General features: G+C 41.0%; 1 protein-coding gene across 10 annotated transcripts in view; it reads right to left on the reverse strand.

The window, feature by feature from the left end:
* Nucleotides 1-1,664: 1,664 nt before the first annotated feature.
* Nucleotides 1,665-12,944, reverse strand: part of ZNF438 (zinc finger protein 438) — a 180,013-nt gene continuing 168,733 nt past the window's right edge. For all 10 annotated transcript variants that reach the window (XM_081049830.1, XM_081049835.1, XM_081049831.1 and 7 more), the window contains 2 exons: nucleotides 4,188-5,997; nucleotides 1,665-2,821 (listed from right to left, as the gene is read on the reverse strand). In XM_081049830.1, the coding sequence (XP_080905956.1) occupies nucleotides 2,194-2,821; nucleotides 4,188-5,986 (2,427 nt within the window). In that variant the 5' untranslated portion in view covers nucleotides 5,987-5,997 and the 3' untranslated portion in view covers nucleotides 1,665-2,193. The remainder of the gene's footprint in view (nucleotides 2,822-4,187; nucleotides 5,998-12,944) is intronic.

The following is a 12,944-nucleotide window of genomic DNA, read 5'->3' on the forward strand; positions in this document are numbered from 1 at the left end:
TACGCCCGTGACATGCCTATACCCAAGGAAAGCGTATCACCCACTAGATGATCAATTGGAACGGTCCCCAAAGCTACTTTAGCTGAATTACTCCCTCTTTTATTCCTATCTCTTCCCCCCATTCTCACCGAAGAAGTGCTACTATTAAGGGCCAGAAACGCCTTATCTCAGTTGGCACTGGGACTGCTTCCATGGTAACACAGGGGAGGGTTTCTAGAATCTGAGAGTTGTAACGAGCATTTTATTCTGAATGGACCCATACACACAGGCACCCAAGGAGGCCTCTCTGCCCTGCAAGTTTCCTTCTCTCTTATGAAAAGTTGTCTAAAAAATGAGTGTCGCCTCTTCCCGCTGCTCCCAGAGAGCAATGCCCTGATGAGACGGGGATCCAGCCAGAACACTTAACCATGAGCCAATCACACCTCCCTACTTCTGTTCTCTGTCCCATTCCTAACTCTCTACTTCTTTCCAGAGACGGTCTACACTCTTGCTATAGTATGTAGTTAAACACTAGCCACAGGCGGGTATCTCCACGACCCTGGGGACCTCAGACATTCTTCTGCCCCTACGGCTTCATCTCCATACATACTCCAGACCCCTTCCTCTGCCCTTGGCCAGCTGGCCAGTCTTTTGGAAATACAGCTTAGTATCTGGAGACTAAGCAGTCTCTGAATCGTTTTGTAGCTTCAATTCAAATAGTATTCTAAGTAGATCTCATTTTTTACTGTCTTCAGGACCCAAACATACTAGATAATGTACTGAATGGTAAAGCTGTTTAATTAATAACCCAGTTCTAAAAATATCAAACAGTGGAGGTCTGACGTTATCTCTCTGAAATTGAGAGGAGTATCATTGGCAGATAAACCACAACAAAATTTTTCAGATTTCCACTCCTACCCTATTATTCTCAAATTTATAAAACTATTTGCAAAAAACCAAAGATTGAATTTTTCCTTTTTGTACTATTCGAGCCAAAGCATGTCTATAAACACTTGTTTTTAAAATTAGACATTAAAAAGATGACTTAAGACCCACTAGCTTATCCATTAGAATTTGGTTCTTCCTCTGTTTAAGTAACTTTACACAGAAAAATGTTATGATGGTGCCTGAGCCAAGTGTTGGGGAAAGAGCGCTGACCACATGCACGGGGCTTTCGTCTAAAGGCTGCAATCTTAGTAGGATGAGTGCTCCAACTCCCCCATTTCAAGAAAATGATTTTGCAGCCACGATGGCCAAAAACTTCTAATGGCAACTTTTCTGATTCGAGGTAATTTCCCAGGAATTTAAGAGGCAATCATTTACTCTTGACTTTCAAAGAGAATCTGGGCTTGAAAGGCCCAGTTATGTCTAAAATTGATCAGCTAGCGACAAGCCTCTGAAGTTACTTGGGAGGGAGAGAAAGTGGCGGAGACACCTCGACATCTGGACTGAACTATCTGGTTCACTTTCCAGGTTGTAAATTTTCTGGCCCGAAGATTATTTGAAAATAACTTTTTACCAAAAAAGTGGATTTTTTTTTTATTAGCTGAAGTACTAAAAAATTTTTGATTACTTTGATATGAAACACTACAACTATAAAACTTACTGACATCTAATCTTCAAGGCGATACGCATTTAAAAAAATAGAATTTTTAAAAAATCTAAGTCCTGAAAACATGGATTTTAAATTACGGTAGATGAGAACCTTATTTAATACACTGTTCTACAGCATAGTCGAATAAATCAGAGAATTTGATAAATAACAATATACTATGGGTGAGACTGAAATAACTTTGTCATTTGGAAATTTTCACATTTGTCCACCTACTTACAGAAAACATTTGAACAAAAGGACATACACACACACACACACATTTTTACTCAAAACTATATTTGAAGAACAGCTTATAATCCTTTACATTTCAATCTCCAAATTTGGATCTTTTAATTTATTCTGAAATAAAGTGTAAGACATTAACAGTTAGTACATAGAATTTTAAAATAAAACTGCATATGGTTAAAAATATGCATCAAGGGCATATATATACATATTTCATAAGAAAATAAAATTATGTACAAAATCACTTCTGCTCATTAATGCTTGATCCTAACATGTTTTTATAATTTTTTATAATTGAACACCACCATAAAACAAAAAGCTTGGAGAGGAAGGTGACACAACACTCTCTTTCACTCCTCTCTCGCCCCAGTGTTTCATTTTTCAGTCGCACTGGGAAGTTCAATCTCCCCCGGGTTAGACAGTACACTTAGAATCCTCCAGAGTTTGGGAGGCTCCTCACAGTTGTGCTGTTGTTCCCAGTGCAGGAGGAGTTCGTCTTTCCTTCCTAGCGTCTGTGCACAAAGGACGCAGTTAAAGCCTGAATGGGACAGAAGGAGACCTGACCGGGGGCTGGGACAGGGAGGGCCCTGGGGGACTCCTTCTGGCTCTCGGGGTCCTGGCTCACTGGGTCTTGGCTGGGCACCTTCGTTTTTTGTGAGTATTTCCATGTCATTCTGATGATGAAGGTAGAGTGGTCTTTTCAATTTAGGAAATGCATGTACTTGCTCATCGGAGGGGCAATGCTTTAGCAGCTTTCTTCTTTCAGGATGTTTCCAGGAAGGAGAGGCATGTTTAACCAGTTCTTCCTGAGCTGCTTGGCTTCCTGGGGAGAGCTCCTCTTGTAGCCTGCCCTGAATTTCCTCTCCATGAACATAAAGTAAATGAAATTTTATGTCAGCGAAAGACTGGACAGTGATCTGACAGCGGCCACATTTGATTTGTAATTTGACTTCGTCGGCCTGGTTCAGAAGGAGGTCTTCTTCCAGACTTGACTTGTTTTCCCTAAAAAGGGGGGAAAATAACAATATAAGATTTCACAGAAAAACAGAATCGGAACTTTTCCCTTCAGCTGTTAGCGGTCAAGAGTCTAAAACACCCCCCTGGATGAGGAGAACAATTGGTGGGTAGACAGAGAGAGCAGGGGAAGACCTTCAGCAGGGGCCACAATGAACCCCAACTGTCATTCCTGCTTGGGGTCACACGTTTCTCAAGCTACCAGGGTGTATGGAGTGAGCAAGAGAGTGTTTCCCTTTCAGTGTCTCCCTCAGCAGAGCCAACTAGCCTTCGGTTACTACAGGAACAGGTGGGAGTATGTGTGAGTCAGGTAGCACCAGGTGAGGAGCACGCTTGGTCTCGGTGGAGGTAAGGGTCCCACACAATCCACTGCTGACCTTCCCAACCTTGAAAACCAAGTGCAGTTTAAACACTTCACCTAAAACTCAAAATGGACTCTAGGAAAACAATTCAAAAGTGAAGTTTCTTTAAGGAGGCTTCCATGTACATGAGTAAAAGGCAAAGGTGTCTAAAAGGGGACAGAAATGCCTAAAGAAAAACAGAGAAACTACAGAAAAGCCAGGAAGGAAGAGGACAAGAATGCCTTATTTTTAACGAACGTGACGGAGTAAGCTAAAATTGAAGAGAAAGTATTTAGAGCAACTAGGACAATGAAGAACGGCAAGGACTGGAAAATCTAGTGTTGGGAAATGTTTCCTTTTCATGGTGCTGATTTTAATTCAGTTTAGTCAAACTCCCTCTGTCATCTAGCGGAAAGTGGACAAAATGGGGGCATTTCCCTGGTTTACTTATTGCTCTAAGAAAGACCTGCCTGCCATGCTTACAAATGACTTCGCTGGTTTGTTTATACTGCCTGGAAGCAGTTCCTGCAAAAGGGAATGACACAGGAAAAAGTTAGTCTGGCCTGACGAGAAAAACAGGGCCAGTGAAGAGGGTCTGGTCAGTGCAGCCCACTCACACCCAGGTGCCACCACGGGTCATGTGACCTTCTGGGGCAAATGGCGTTTAGATACCAATTCTGTGGACATCATTTTGGGGGAAATCATTTGTAAAGAGAACCAGGAACTATATACAACATTTACTATTTCATATTTCAGATGGAAAAAATAATCTCTCACCTGACTGTTCCCGGCATAACTCACACAGGCATTTGTGACCTGGCTTATAGGGATTAGAGTTATTACAAATCATGATCAGACACCAACGAGAAATGGGATCATTCTTCACAGAACTAGGGAGAAATCTTAATCGGAGAAATGTTTTTACAGACTCATCTTGCTGAATAGGGAATCATAGCCTGGTCCCCAAATCCAAACAGACTCTCTTGCTCGGCTTCCGTTCCATCGGCCCTCACCTGTGCACGGGTCCCTCCATTCCTCGCACAGTCACATCTCTGTCTCTGTCCTTTGGTGCGTCCCCTGGCTGTAGTTCGTTGGGGGAGGGCTCGGTGCTGATGACAACCCTATGTACTTCTTTCAAATGGCCAAAATAGACTCTGACGTGCCCAAACACTTTTGCACAAAATTCACAGCACACAAGTTTCTTCGGCCGGTTCTCACCATGATGAAGTTTCATGTGTGTGCTCAGACTGCCAGAACGTACGTATGCCTTGCGACAAATCCGACAACTGTAAGGCCGTCTGTTAGTGTGTGTATTCATGTGGTCTCGAAGGTGCTGTTTGAATTGGAAGTGGTGGTTACAGACGGGACATCTATGCCAAGGCTTCTTAATGCCAGAGAATCCATTTCTGAATGCAGAGCTAGGCTTAGGGGAAGGGCTGTTGTCCTGCTTACAGCCGAGATATTTAGGAGTGAGTGAATTATTTAACAAAACATCCTGTCCTAGGCTGCTGGGCCTTTGGGATTGTAACAGAGCTGTGGGAGAAGCCAGAGGAGCCAAAGCGGGCATGACGATGACAGGTTTAGGCATAATGCTACGATATTTTTTCAAAGCCCCAGGTTTTTGGTCTCTGGTTTCTTGGGAATCGTTTTTGATCCTTTTACATTTTTTCCTTTTCCCCTGAAATGTCAAAATTTCATCTGGTACCTTCAGTTTTCTTCCTTTTCTCTTTGTTGCCCCACCATTCAGTTTTGTTTTATGGTTGAGCTCCAGTTTGGCGGCTGGACAAAAGACACTGTCACAGGGGCCACGCTTCGACAGCTGTGGATCAAGTACCTTGTTGGCCATTCTGGTGGCTGCATTGAAGCTGTCTGTGCTGGAGGATATCTTATTGCAGTCTTCCCTGAGCCCAGGTGAAGAGAAATCTGCAATGTTAACATCTGACTTACTTTTGTAAACCTCTGTCATTTTCATTCTTGAGTAGGATAAGATGGGCAGTTTACCTTTGGGGACTGAGGGGATCAACTGAAGTGCATTGCCAAAAATGGCCGTTGGTAACTTGATCGTGCCTTTTGCAAGATCAACTTGTTCTGTATGGTTTTCACTGGCAGCAGCAGCAGGTTTACCAGATGTTTGCTTGCTTGTAAAGTTCTCTTTCCCTGAAATTTTCATGAGGCCCAGCTTAGCAGAGGGCTCCTCTGGAGTGGATGATACTGGGGTGTTGGGAAGGTTCGGATCTCCATGTTCATTGGTCACTGCAGGTCGAGAGTATCCGTGGCCACCTGCACTGGTCAGTGCAGCCATTCCGACACTGGCTGGTGCTTGGTCTAGTGACAGCACTGGCTTGGATGGACTGGGTTGGGGTGGGAGTTCAGGATGGTCAGGTGGAGAAGGGAACGTTCGGGTTTGGGCAAGAGGTTTGCTGCAGCCACTCTCAGAGGAGTTCAGAACAGGTTTCTTTCTTGATCCTTTGTTATTTCTTGGGGGTTGGTATCGAGGTATAGGCAGTTTAAGGTTTTCGGGCAGGGGCAGTCTGGGTTTCTGGATTGGCTGAGCTGAGGCAACATGTGGCAATGCAATGAGAGAAAATGTCCCCTCCTGGCCAGCAACCTGCATCAGAGCAAAATTCTGGGTGGGCACCTCCAGTGGCGTGGAGCTGATGGAGGGTCCTGGATTCACCTGATCAGAGAATGATGGAGAATGGCATGACAGCACTCTGGATGTTAGGACTCTGGGCACAATTTTTGGTGCAATGGTCCTAAACTGACTCTTATTCTGCAAAACTTTTCCACTCTGTATTGTTCCAGAAGGCATGACTAATTCACCTGCAATGACAACACAACGTAAAAAGTCACTATGGTGTCACTGTCCTATTGTGGAGACTGCAAATAAGCATCTTATCATTTACTCGGCCTAGAATACATTCCTAGACCCACCCCGCCTCTTCTGGGCCAGCTTCTGTGTTCTGCAACACCCTGTTAAATGTCAACTCCCACCCACCTCTCCCAGGGATCAATTATTATTCTCTTCTCTGGTTCCACAGCCCCTATCACAACATTTGCCAGTTTCCCTAACAATTTATCTGTTTATGTGTCTCTATTTCTGAACAGAGTTTCCTGAGAGCTTGGACTCTGTCCTTTCTTTATTCCGCCAAGTCCATCCTCTCTATTAACCTAATTCCGATTCATCTTTTTAGGCCAGTGCAACCCCACCTCCTTTGCTGATTTCCTGAGCGGCAAAGTCTTCCCCTTCTGATCGGGACTGCTGTGCATTTTACGTAGTTTATATACATGTCTTGGTTTCCCTATAAAACTTAAGCTTTGTGCGGTTGAAACCACTATTTAATTCATCTTGATATTTCCCATTTTATCTTTGGTATGCAACAAACGTTTCTTGTATCAAACTCATTTTTCACTCAATTTCAGGATACACCATTTGACCCATTGGCAGTGTGATTTGTTTTGCACAGTGGATGAATTCCAGAATGAATGCTAGCTTTGTTGCTGTTTCCCCATGTGACTTGTGAATTTCTTCTCACACCTTTCAAACTGTTTATGTGTGCTTTTGCAATTAAGTCACTATGAAAAAAGCTGATGTGACACCTTAAAAAAATGTTGAAGAAAAACAAAAAGATACAAAGTGATAAGTAAAGATACAGAGATAACATAAAAAATACATAAATCACACAAAAAGCACTTGCTAGGACACTGATAGGAACAATTTTAACTGATCGAATAACACTTCATATTCCCTGGATTTATTATGACTGAAGACCAATTACGACTACTCTAAGAGAACAATTAAGGAAGCATTTCAATGCACTACTTCTAAGGACTGAATCATCTATTTTATTCCTGAGGCCTCAAGGTCGTAAATCCTGGCTGCAGAAAAGTTTCTCATTTCTGAGTACCTCATTTTCGTCAGGCTTCACATTTACTAGGTACCTCCTCTATTCTAGGGATTGGCTATTACAGGCCCACAATCCCTTTTCTAATAACTTTGGGGCCCAATGTGTTTTGGAATTTACACTTTCAAATTTTAGAAAAGTAACAGATGCATGCATGAAATGTTACCTAACACCCATCGGAGTCTGCAGAGCACCCCTAATTAAATCTATTACCATTTCTGTAGCAAAATACATGAGTGACTATTCACAAAAAGTAGGACAAGTAGTTTTAAATAGTTTTAGCCAGTTCAGATTTTGCCTCTGAATGAGTTTTGGTACCCAATTTTTGATAAAATTTTCTGTTTTCAGAGCTTTTCAGATTTTAGAATTACGGATAAAGGATTAACTATTTGTTTAGGCGATGCCAAGAGTACAAAGATGAACCGCTTCTGCCCAGGTAGCCGGCAGTGAAAGAGAACATTAAAAATGTTTTTCTAAATCAATCTTGATTTTAACGTCTACAGCTAGTGAACTAACAATTTTAGCAGAAAGTTGATTCTTTCAGCAAAAATGATATTCTCCAGATAAACAAATAAGTAGCATAGTAGCAATAAGACTGAAATGTATACTGACCAACTTATTTTAGGAAGTAATCTCTGAGGAAGAAACAGTATGTTAAAAACATAGTTTACATGGTAGTTTGTATTAGAGTAAGAAGGAAAAAGATTAATACTATGGTCTGGAAAACTCACATAAGGATAATTATGTTGTTTTCCTTTTTAGCTTTGCTACCATGAAGTTCATGAGTAAACTGATTGGTCAGTTCCATCACCATAGTCACCTAACTTGATAAAATTTTACTTATATTTTAGTTTTATTTTCATAGCCTTTAAATTTAAATCCTTCATTTTAAACCTCATCTTATCTTTTTGGAAGAAGTACTGAAGTTTTAAATAAATATATTAAATTGGAATTGCAAGTTTGTAGAAAGCTTAAAATTATTGATAGCTTTTGGTTAGCTAGAGATCAGGCCCATTAAATCATTACATTAATAATAATCATGGTCTCTGCATCTACATAACTGATGGGGGTGAGGAAGGAAGATAAGAGAAAACATCAGGTAATTTATATCTAGTTCATACTCCTCATTGATTGAGCTAAAAAAATTTACAGCAAGAAGAGCTGAAAGGAAGACTACTTTGTCCTTAATCATAAATCCTCTTGGAAATAATATGTAACAATAGTATATCATAGCATATCACCTCACTTGTCTGCTGAAAAGTGTCCAGTGGCTCTTCATGTCAGAGCCAAAGCCAAAGTCCCTGCAATGGCCGACAGGGCCTCCTGCCATCTACCTCCTGGAGCCTAATGTACTGGCTCCTCTCCAGCCATGTGGCCTCTTTGCTGTTCTTTAATGGGCCACATTCCCAGGTCCTCAGTCTTTGCACTTGCTGCTCTCACCGTCCAGACACTCTTCTTCGAGATAAGGCCCCAGTATTTGCTGCAGTATTTCCTTCAAATTTTGCTCAAATGGCCTCTTTCTTCCCTGTAAGCTTTTCTCTGACCGCCTTATCTAACTGTACCTCCATTCTGAACGCCCTACTCCCTTTCCTGTCTCAGTTTTCTCAACCACCCTTGCTCCACCTTGTGGGTCCGCGCCGTCTTCAGGGCCTAGGACAGTGTTGGGCAGGTGCCAGAAATATAATAATTACTTGTTGAATTTGTAAGTGGCGATAAAGTTATCAATGGCTGAAATAAAGAACTTACAGGTTGCATCTAGAATTTTTTCTTAAAAAATGAAAAAAAAAGACAATTTAAACGCAAATTTTAACATTTTCAAATTTTAAAACTTATGAAAGAAATAGAGGATACATCACTGGAAAATTGTTTATTATTATTTTTTAAATTCAATTTCACTCATGGCCAGATTAAGGCAATGGGTTAGTACTATGATAAAACCCTTTAAAATAAAGGGATAGGTGGGGCTAACTGACTAACCATCTGAGGAAATAAGAGAGAATAGTAAAGTATGTTTCCGGGGTACAGACTACAATAGTCAAAGAAACAAGCAAGGTCTGAAGAAGAAACTGCTTTAAAGAACAGACAGACATAGAGAGGAAAACGGGGGGATTAGAGTGCAGAGAAGGAGAATCAACTAGAAATGGAAAAACTGAGCCTCAGAGGCAGCAGATGGTAATGTCAACATGAAGAGGAGCAGAAATAGCAAAGAACAGAAGATGCAGCTGAAGCAACAACCAGTGGTCAAGGTCAACTTGAAGTCTCTAAAGACTTACGTTGGGCAGGGGCTTCCTATTTTTTATGACCAAGTGTAAGAAAGCAACCTTCTGACAATTAAGGTTTCCAGAAATGAGACTCGGTAACTTCATAGACCTATTCCACAAGGGAGTGAGCTAATTATGATGCATGAAAAGTTAATGTGCTTCCATTGATCTTCAAAAGTTTGTACATTAGAGTGGAGTGAAAATGAAATCACACTGGAAGAGCAATGACAGTCAAAGGAAAAGGAGGCCAAACATGGCCTAGGAGCAAAGGAAACCCTCCAGAGTCCCAGCAAGGAAGAATACTGTTCCGTGAGCAGCCTGGGCAATTGGAAATGACAGTCCTAGATGACAGGTATGGCGCCTGCCAAAGTTAGTTCTCCTCAAATTCCCTACAATTTAAAGAAGTGGAGACTGAGGTTGACACGTTTACCAGTCGACATCATGGTCAACGATCACAAGCTAATCACAAGCAATCTGTGGGGTGAAAAGATATGGCCTTGTTGGCTAAACTTAACTTATTCATGCTTGCCTGAATCTATCGGAAGTACATACAAGGGTGAGGGTCTCCATGAAGATGTGTTGAGTCCCATTTCCCAGAACCATTAAGGATGAAGAGGTAAGAAATGGAACTGTTGTGTTAGAAGAAATACAAGAAGGAGAAAAAGGCAAAGGCCACCAAAATAGAAGAATAAAAAAATAAAAAAAAACCGTAGGAATTACTTAAATGTCTAGCAACAAGGTACTCATATAATCAAACAATGTAATCCCATGCAGCAGTAAAAAAGAAGAATGAGTTAGACTGATATAGAATACTTTCCAAGATGTAAGATTTGGTATGCTATTATTTGGATTTAAAACAAAAAAAGTGAGATACACACACAAATATATTCCTGTATATGCACAGGAAGTCTCTGAAAAGAAAGAAAAGAAACTAGTATTAGTGGTGGGCTTTGGGGTGGGGACTCTGGGGGCTAAGACGTCAGGGTGGAATAAGTGTTTATTTTCCACTGAATACCCTGAATCTCTGTGCCTGGAGCACAGGAGATGCTTATAAATATTTGTTGATTAAAGGAAAGGAAAAAGAAAGTTTTCCTATTTGAATCTGTTTTTTGAAAGGTTATCTTTTAGGATATTCATGATGGGTAAGTGTGTGAACAAGTAATTGTATCTAGATTACACACAAAGAGTCTCACTTTTTAAATTTTTCTTGCCTACTTAATGAAAGGCACTGCTAATGACAAGGAAACCAATCTAATAATCTGACAGGCAGTGCATAACTACCCCCCACAGTTAAGCACTGAGAAGTATTAGAGCTCACTACCTCCCAAGGACAACTGGAGTCCTAATGATTGTTCCTCCGAACGAACGTTTGGTTCTTTAGGATAAAACAAGGCAATTTGCAATCAAGGTCAGCTATGCTAGAATAGCTATGGACTTCTTTTTTTCTTTTAAAGTATTATAGTTTTAAAGAAGCTGAAAATGCCATTAAGTTTTTAAAACTCTAGAACACTAAGATGGTATGATTGTAAGAAACCTTTCTTTGCAATGTAGCTATGCCAGTGGTTTACTCCGATACACACTTACAAGGCCTTTCAGAGATGGCGTGACCAAAAAACCCTCACCTGTCACCTACTAAATTACAGATCTCATAGAGCTCTGCACTAAATAATGAGAGGTAGAAATTTCCACTGACATTCATAATTTCTGGAAATCCTGAAAAATTACCCATAACACAGTTTAAGAGACGCACAGGACTCTCAGGCACTAAACATGGACTTTTATTAACTAAAAACATAAAAGGCTCACTCAGTAAAATTAATTTTGCACAATTATACAGTGTGAATACTTAATATTAGGATTTTAAAAGGGGGCTGTTTTTTAATATGTTAGGCATATTAAAAATAACTATTTTAAAATGTGACATTTACAGAAACTGATCTTACTGTGGATTAAAGAGAAACTAATAGATACTGAGTCCTTATTATGGTCTAGAATCTGTGCTAGACACAGATTCACAACACTGCAAATAAATATTATTGCTCCCCTTTTATAGATTCAGAAAAAGAAGGCTTGAGGAAGTTACATAATGTGCCCAAGTCTATGTAACCCAGATCTGTCCCATTCCAATCCGAAGTAGTGATCTGCCACTCCTGCATTCTGGAAAATTATATACAAGTTGCCCTAATTAATTCCAAAATAGAATACTACCTGTGAATATGTAGGAGGGAAAAAAAAAGAAAATTTGAAATAAAAATGGCTTGTCATATCCCAAAACTTAAATTACCATTAAACGATTCTGAAAGCCCACCTAGTAGAGAGACCTCATGGAAAATTAATAGTCATTTGAAGGTAAAAGCAGATTTTTAAAGAACTTGCCACTTACTAGCCATAGAATTCTGACAAATCCAATAAGGTTGCCAGATACTCGTTTGGAGGTAGTGCAATTTGTGTCTTCCTCCTCGTCTTCTATTACCAGCAAAGAATTTGATCTGAGGCACCTCAGTTGCCTGTTAGAGGCAGCAGAGGGAGGACTGAGGGCTCAATGGTAGTAAGTGCCACCATCTGAGCCAGCTTGATCAAATTGCTTCACCACAAAGCTGGCAAGGACAAGAAACAAGTACATGGGGCAGGCAACTCTCTAGACAGCTACAAATCACTTCCTGGTTTCCAGGAGCAGAACCAAGGCCTCCTTCACTGCTTCTGAACAAAGCTATTCCCGCTTGTCCTTTCACTGATGTGGGCAGAACTCCACGATTCCGTCTACTGGGGCCCACAGGCCTGCGCTCCACAGGGAGTGGGGTAGGTAGGAAAAGACAGGAGTGTCCTTGCTCTTCAAATGGGCTCCGTGGATCCAGGCACAGAATGAAAGTACTGCCAAGTCTTAGCCACGAAAGAGCCAAAAAGTTTTAGGTGTTGTTTAGGTTTTAATTTTATTAAACTGAAAAACCCTATTTTCAATTTTATTTGTTGGCATCCCTTTTTTCCCTCCCACTTGGCTTTCAAACAATAAATTCCAGTTGGGGTTCAAACTGTTTCCCAGGATGGTCTTTGGTTAAAGCAAATATGGTAAAACCCTGGAGACTTCTCAGATAAAAGAAATGCCTCACAACACAGGGGAGCTCAACTTAATTTTGTTGAAAAAACCCATAAACACATTTAGCCATTGCCTTCCCTCTCCCCAAGGTACTGTCCTGGCTCTGCAGCAACAGTCACAGGAGTTTATTGAGCGCTGACTGCAGAGAGTACACTGTAAAATGTGTTGGCATAGGCACAAATGTTCTTTTGTTTCTAAGGATGTAGAATGCCAAATATCATTTCTAGTCCATATATCTGTAGCTCCAAGACCTTCTAGAGTCATTATATCCAGGACCCAAATTTCAGGAAATCTGACACTATACCAAGGAAATAAGTTCATTCCCAATGGGGTATCTTGTATCCTGAGTCTAGTTTTGTCCATTCTCCTTGGCACACTTGCCCTACTCTGCTGAACTGTGCTCTTACCTGACTCTCCCACCCCCACTCCTGTAACAACACCAGCGATATCCGGGCACCCTCTCTTTAGCATAGGCCTTTGACAGCTGCCTTGCCAAACAGTGAATTCACT

This window comes from Rhinolophus hipposideros (assembly GCF_964194185.1).
Source record: "Rhinolophus hipposideros genome assembly, chromosome: 1".
NCBI classification, from domain to species: Eukaryota; Metazoa; Chordata; class Mammalia; order Chiroptera; family Rhinolophidae; genus Rhinolophus; species Rhinolophus hipposideros.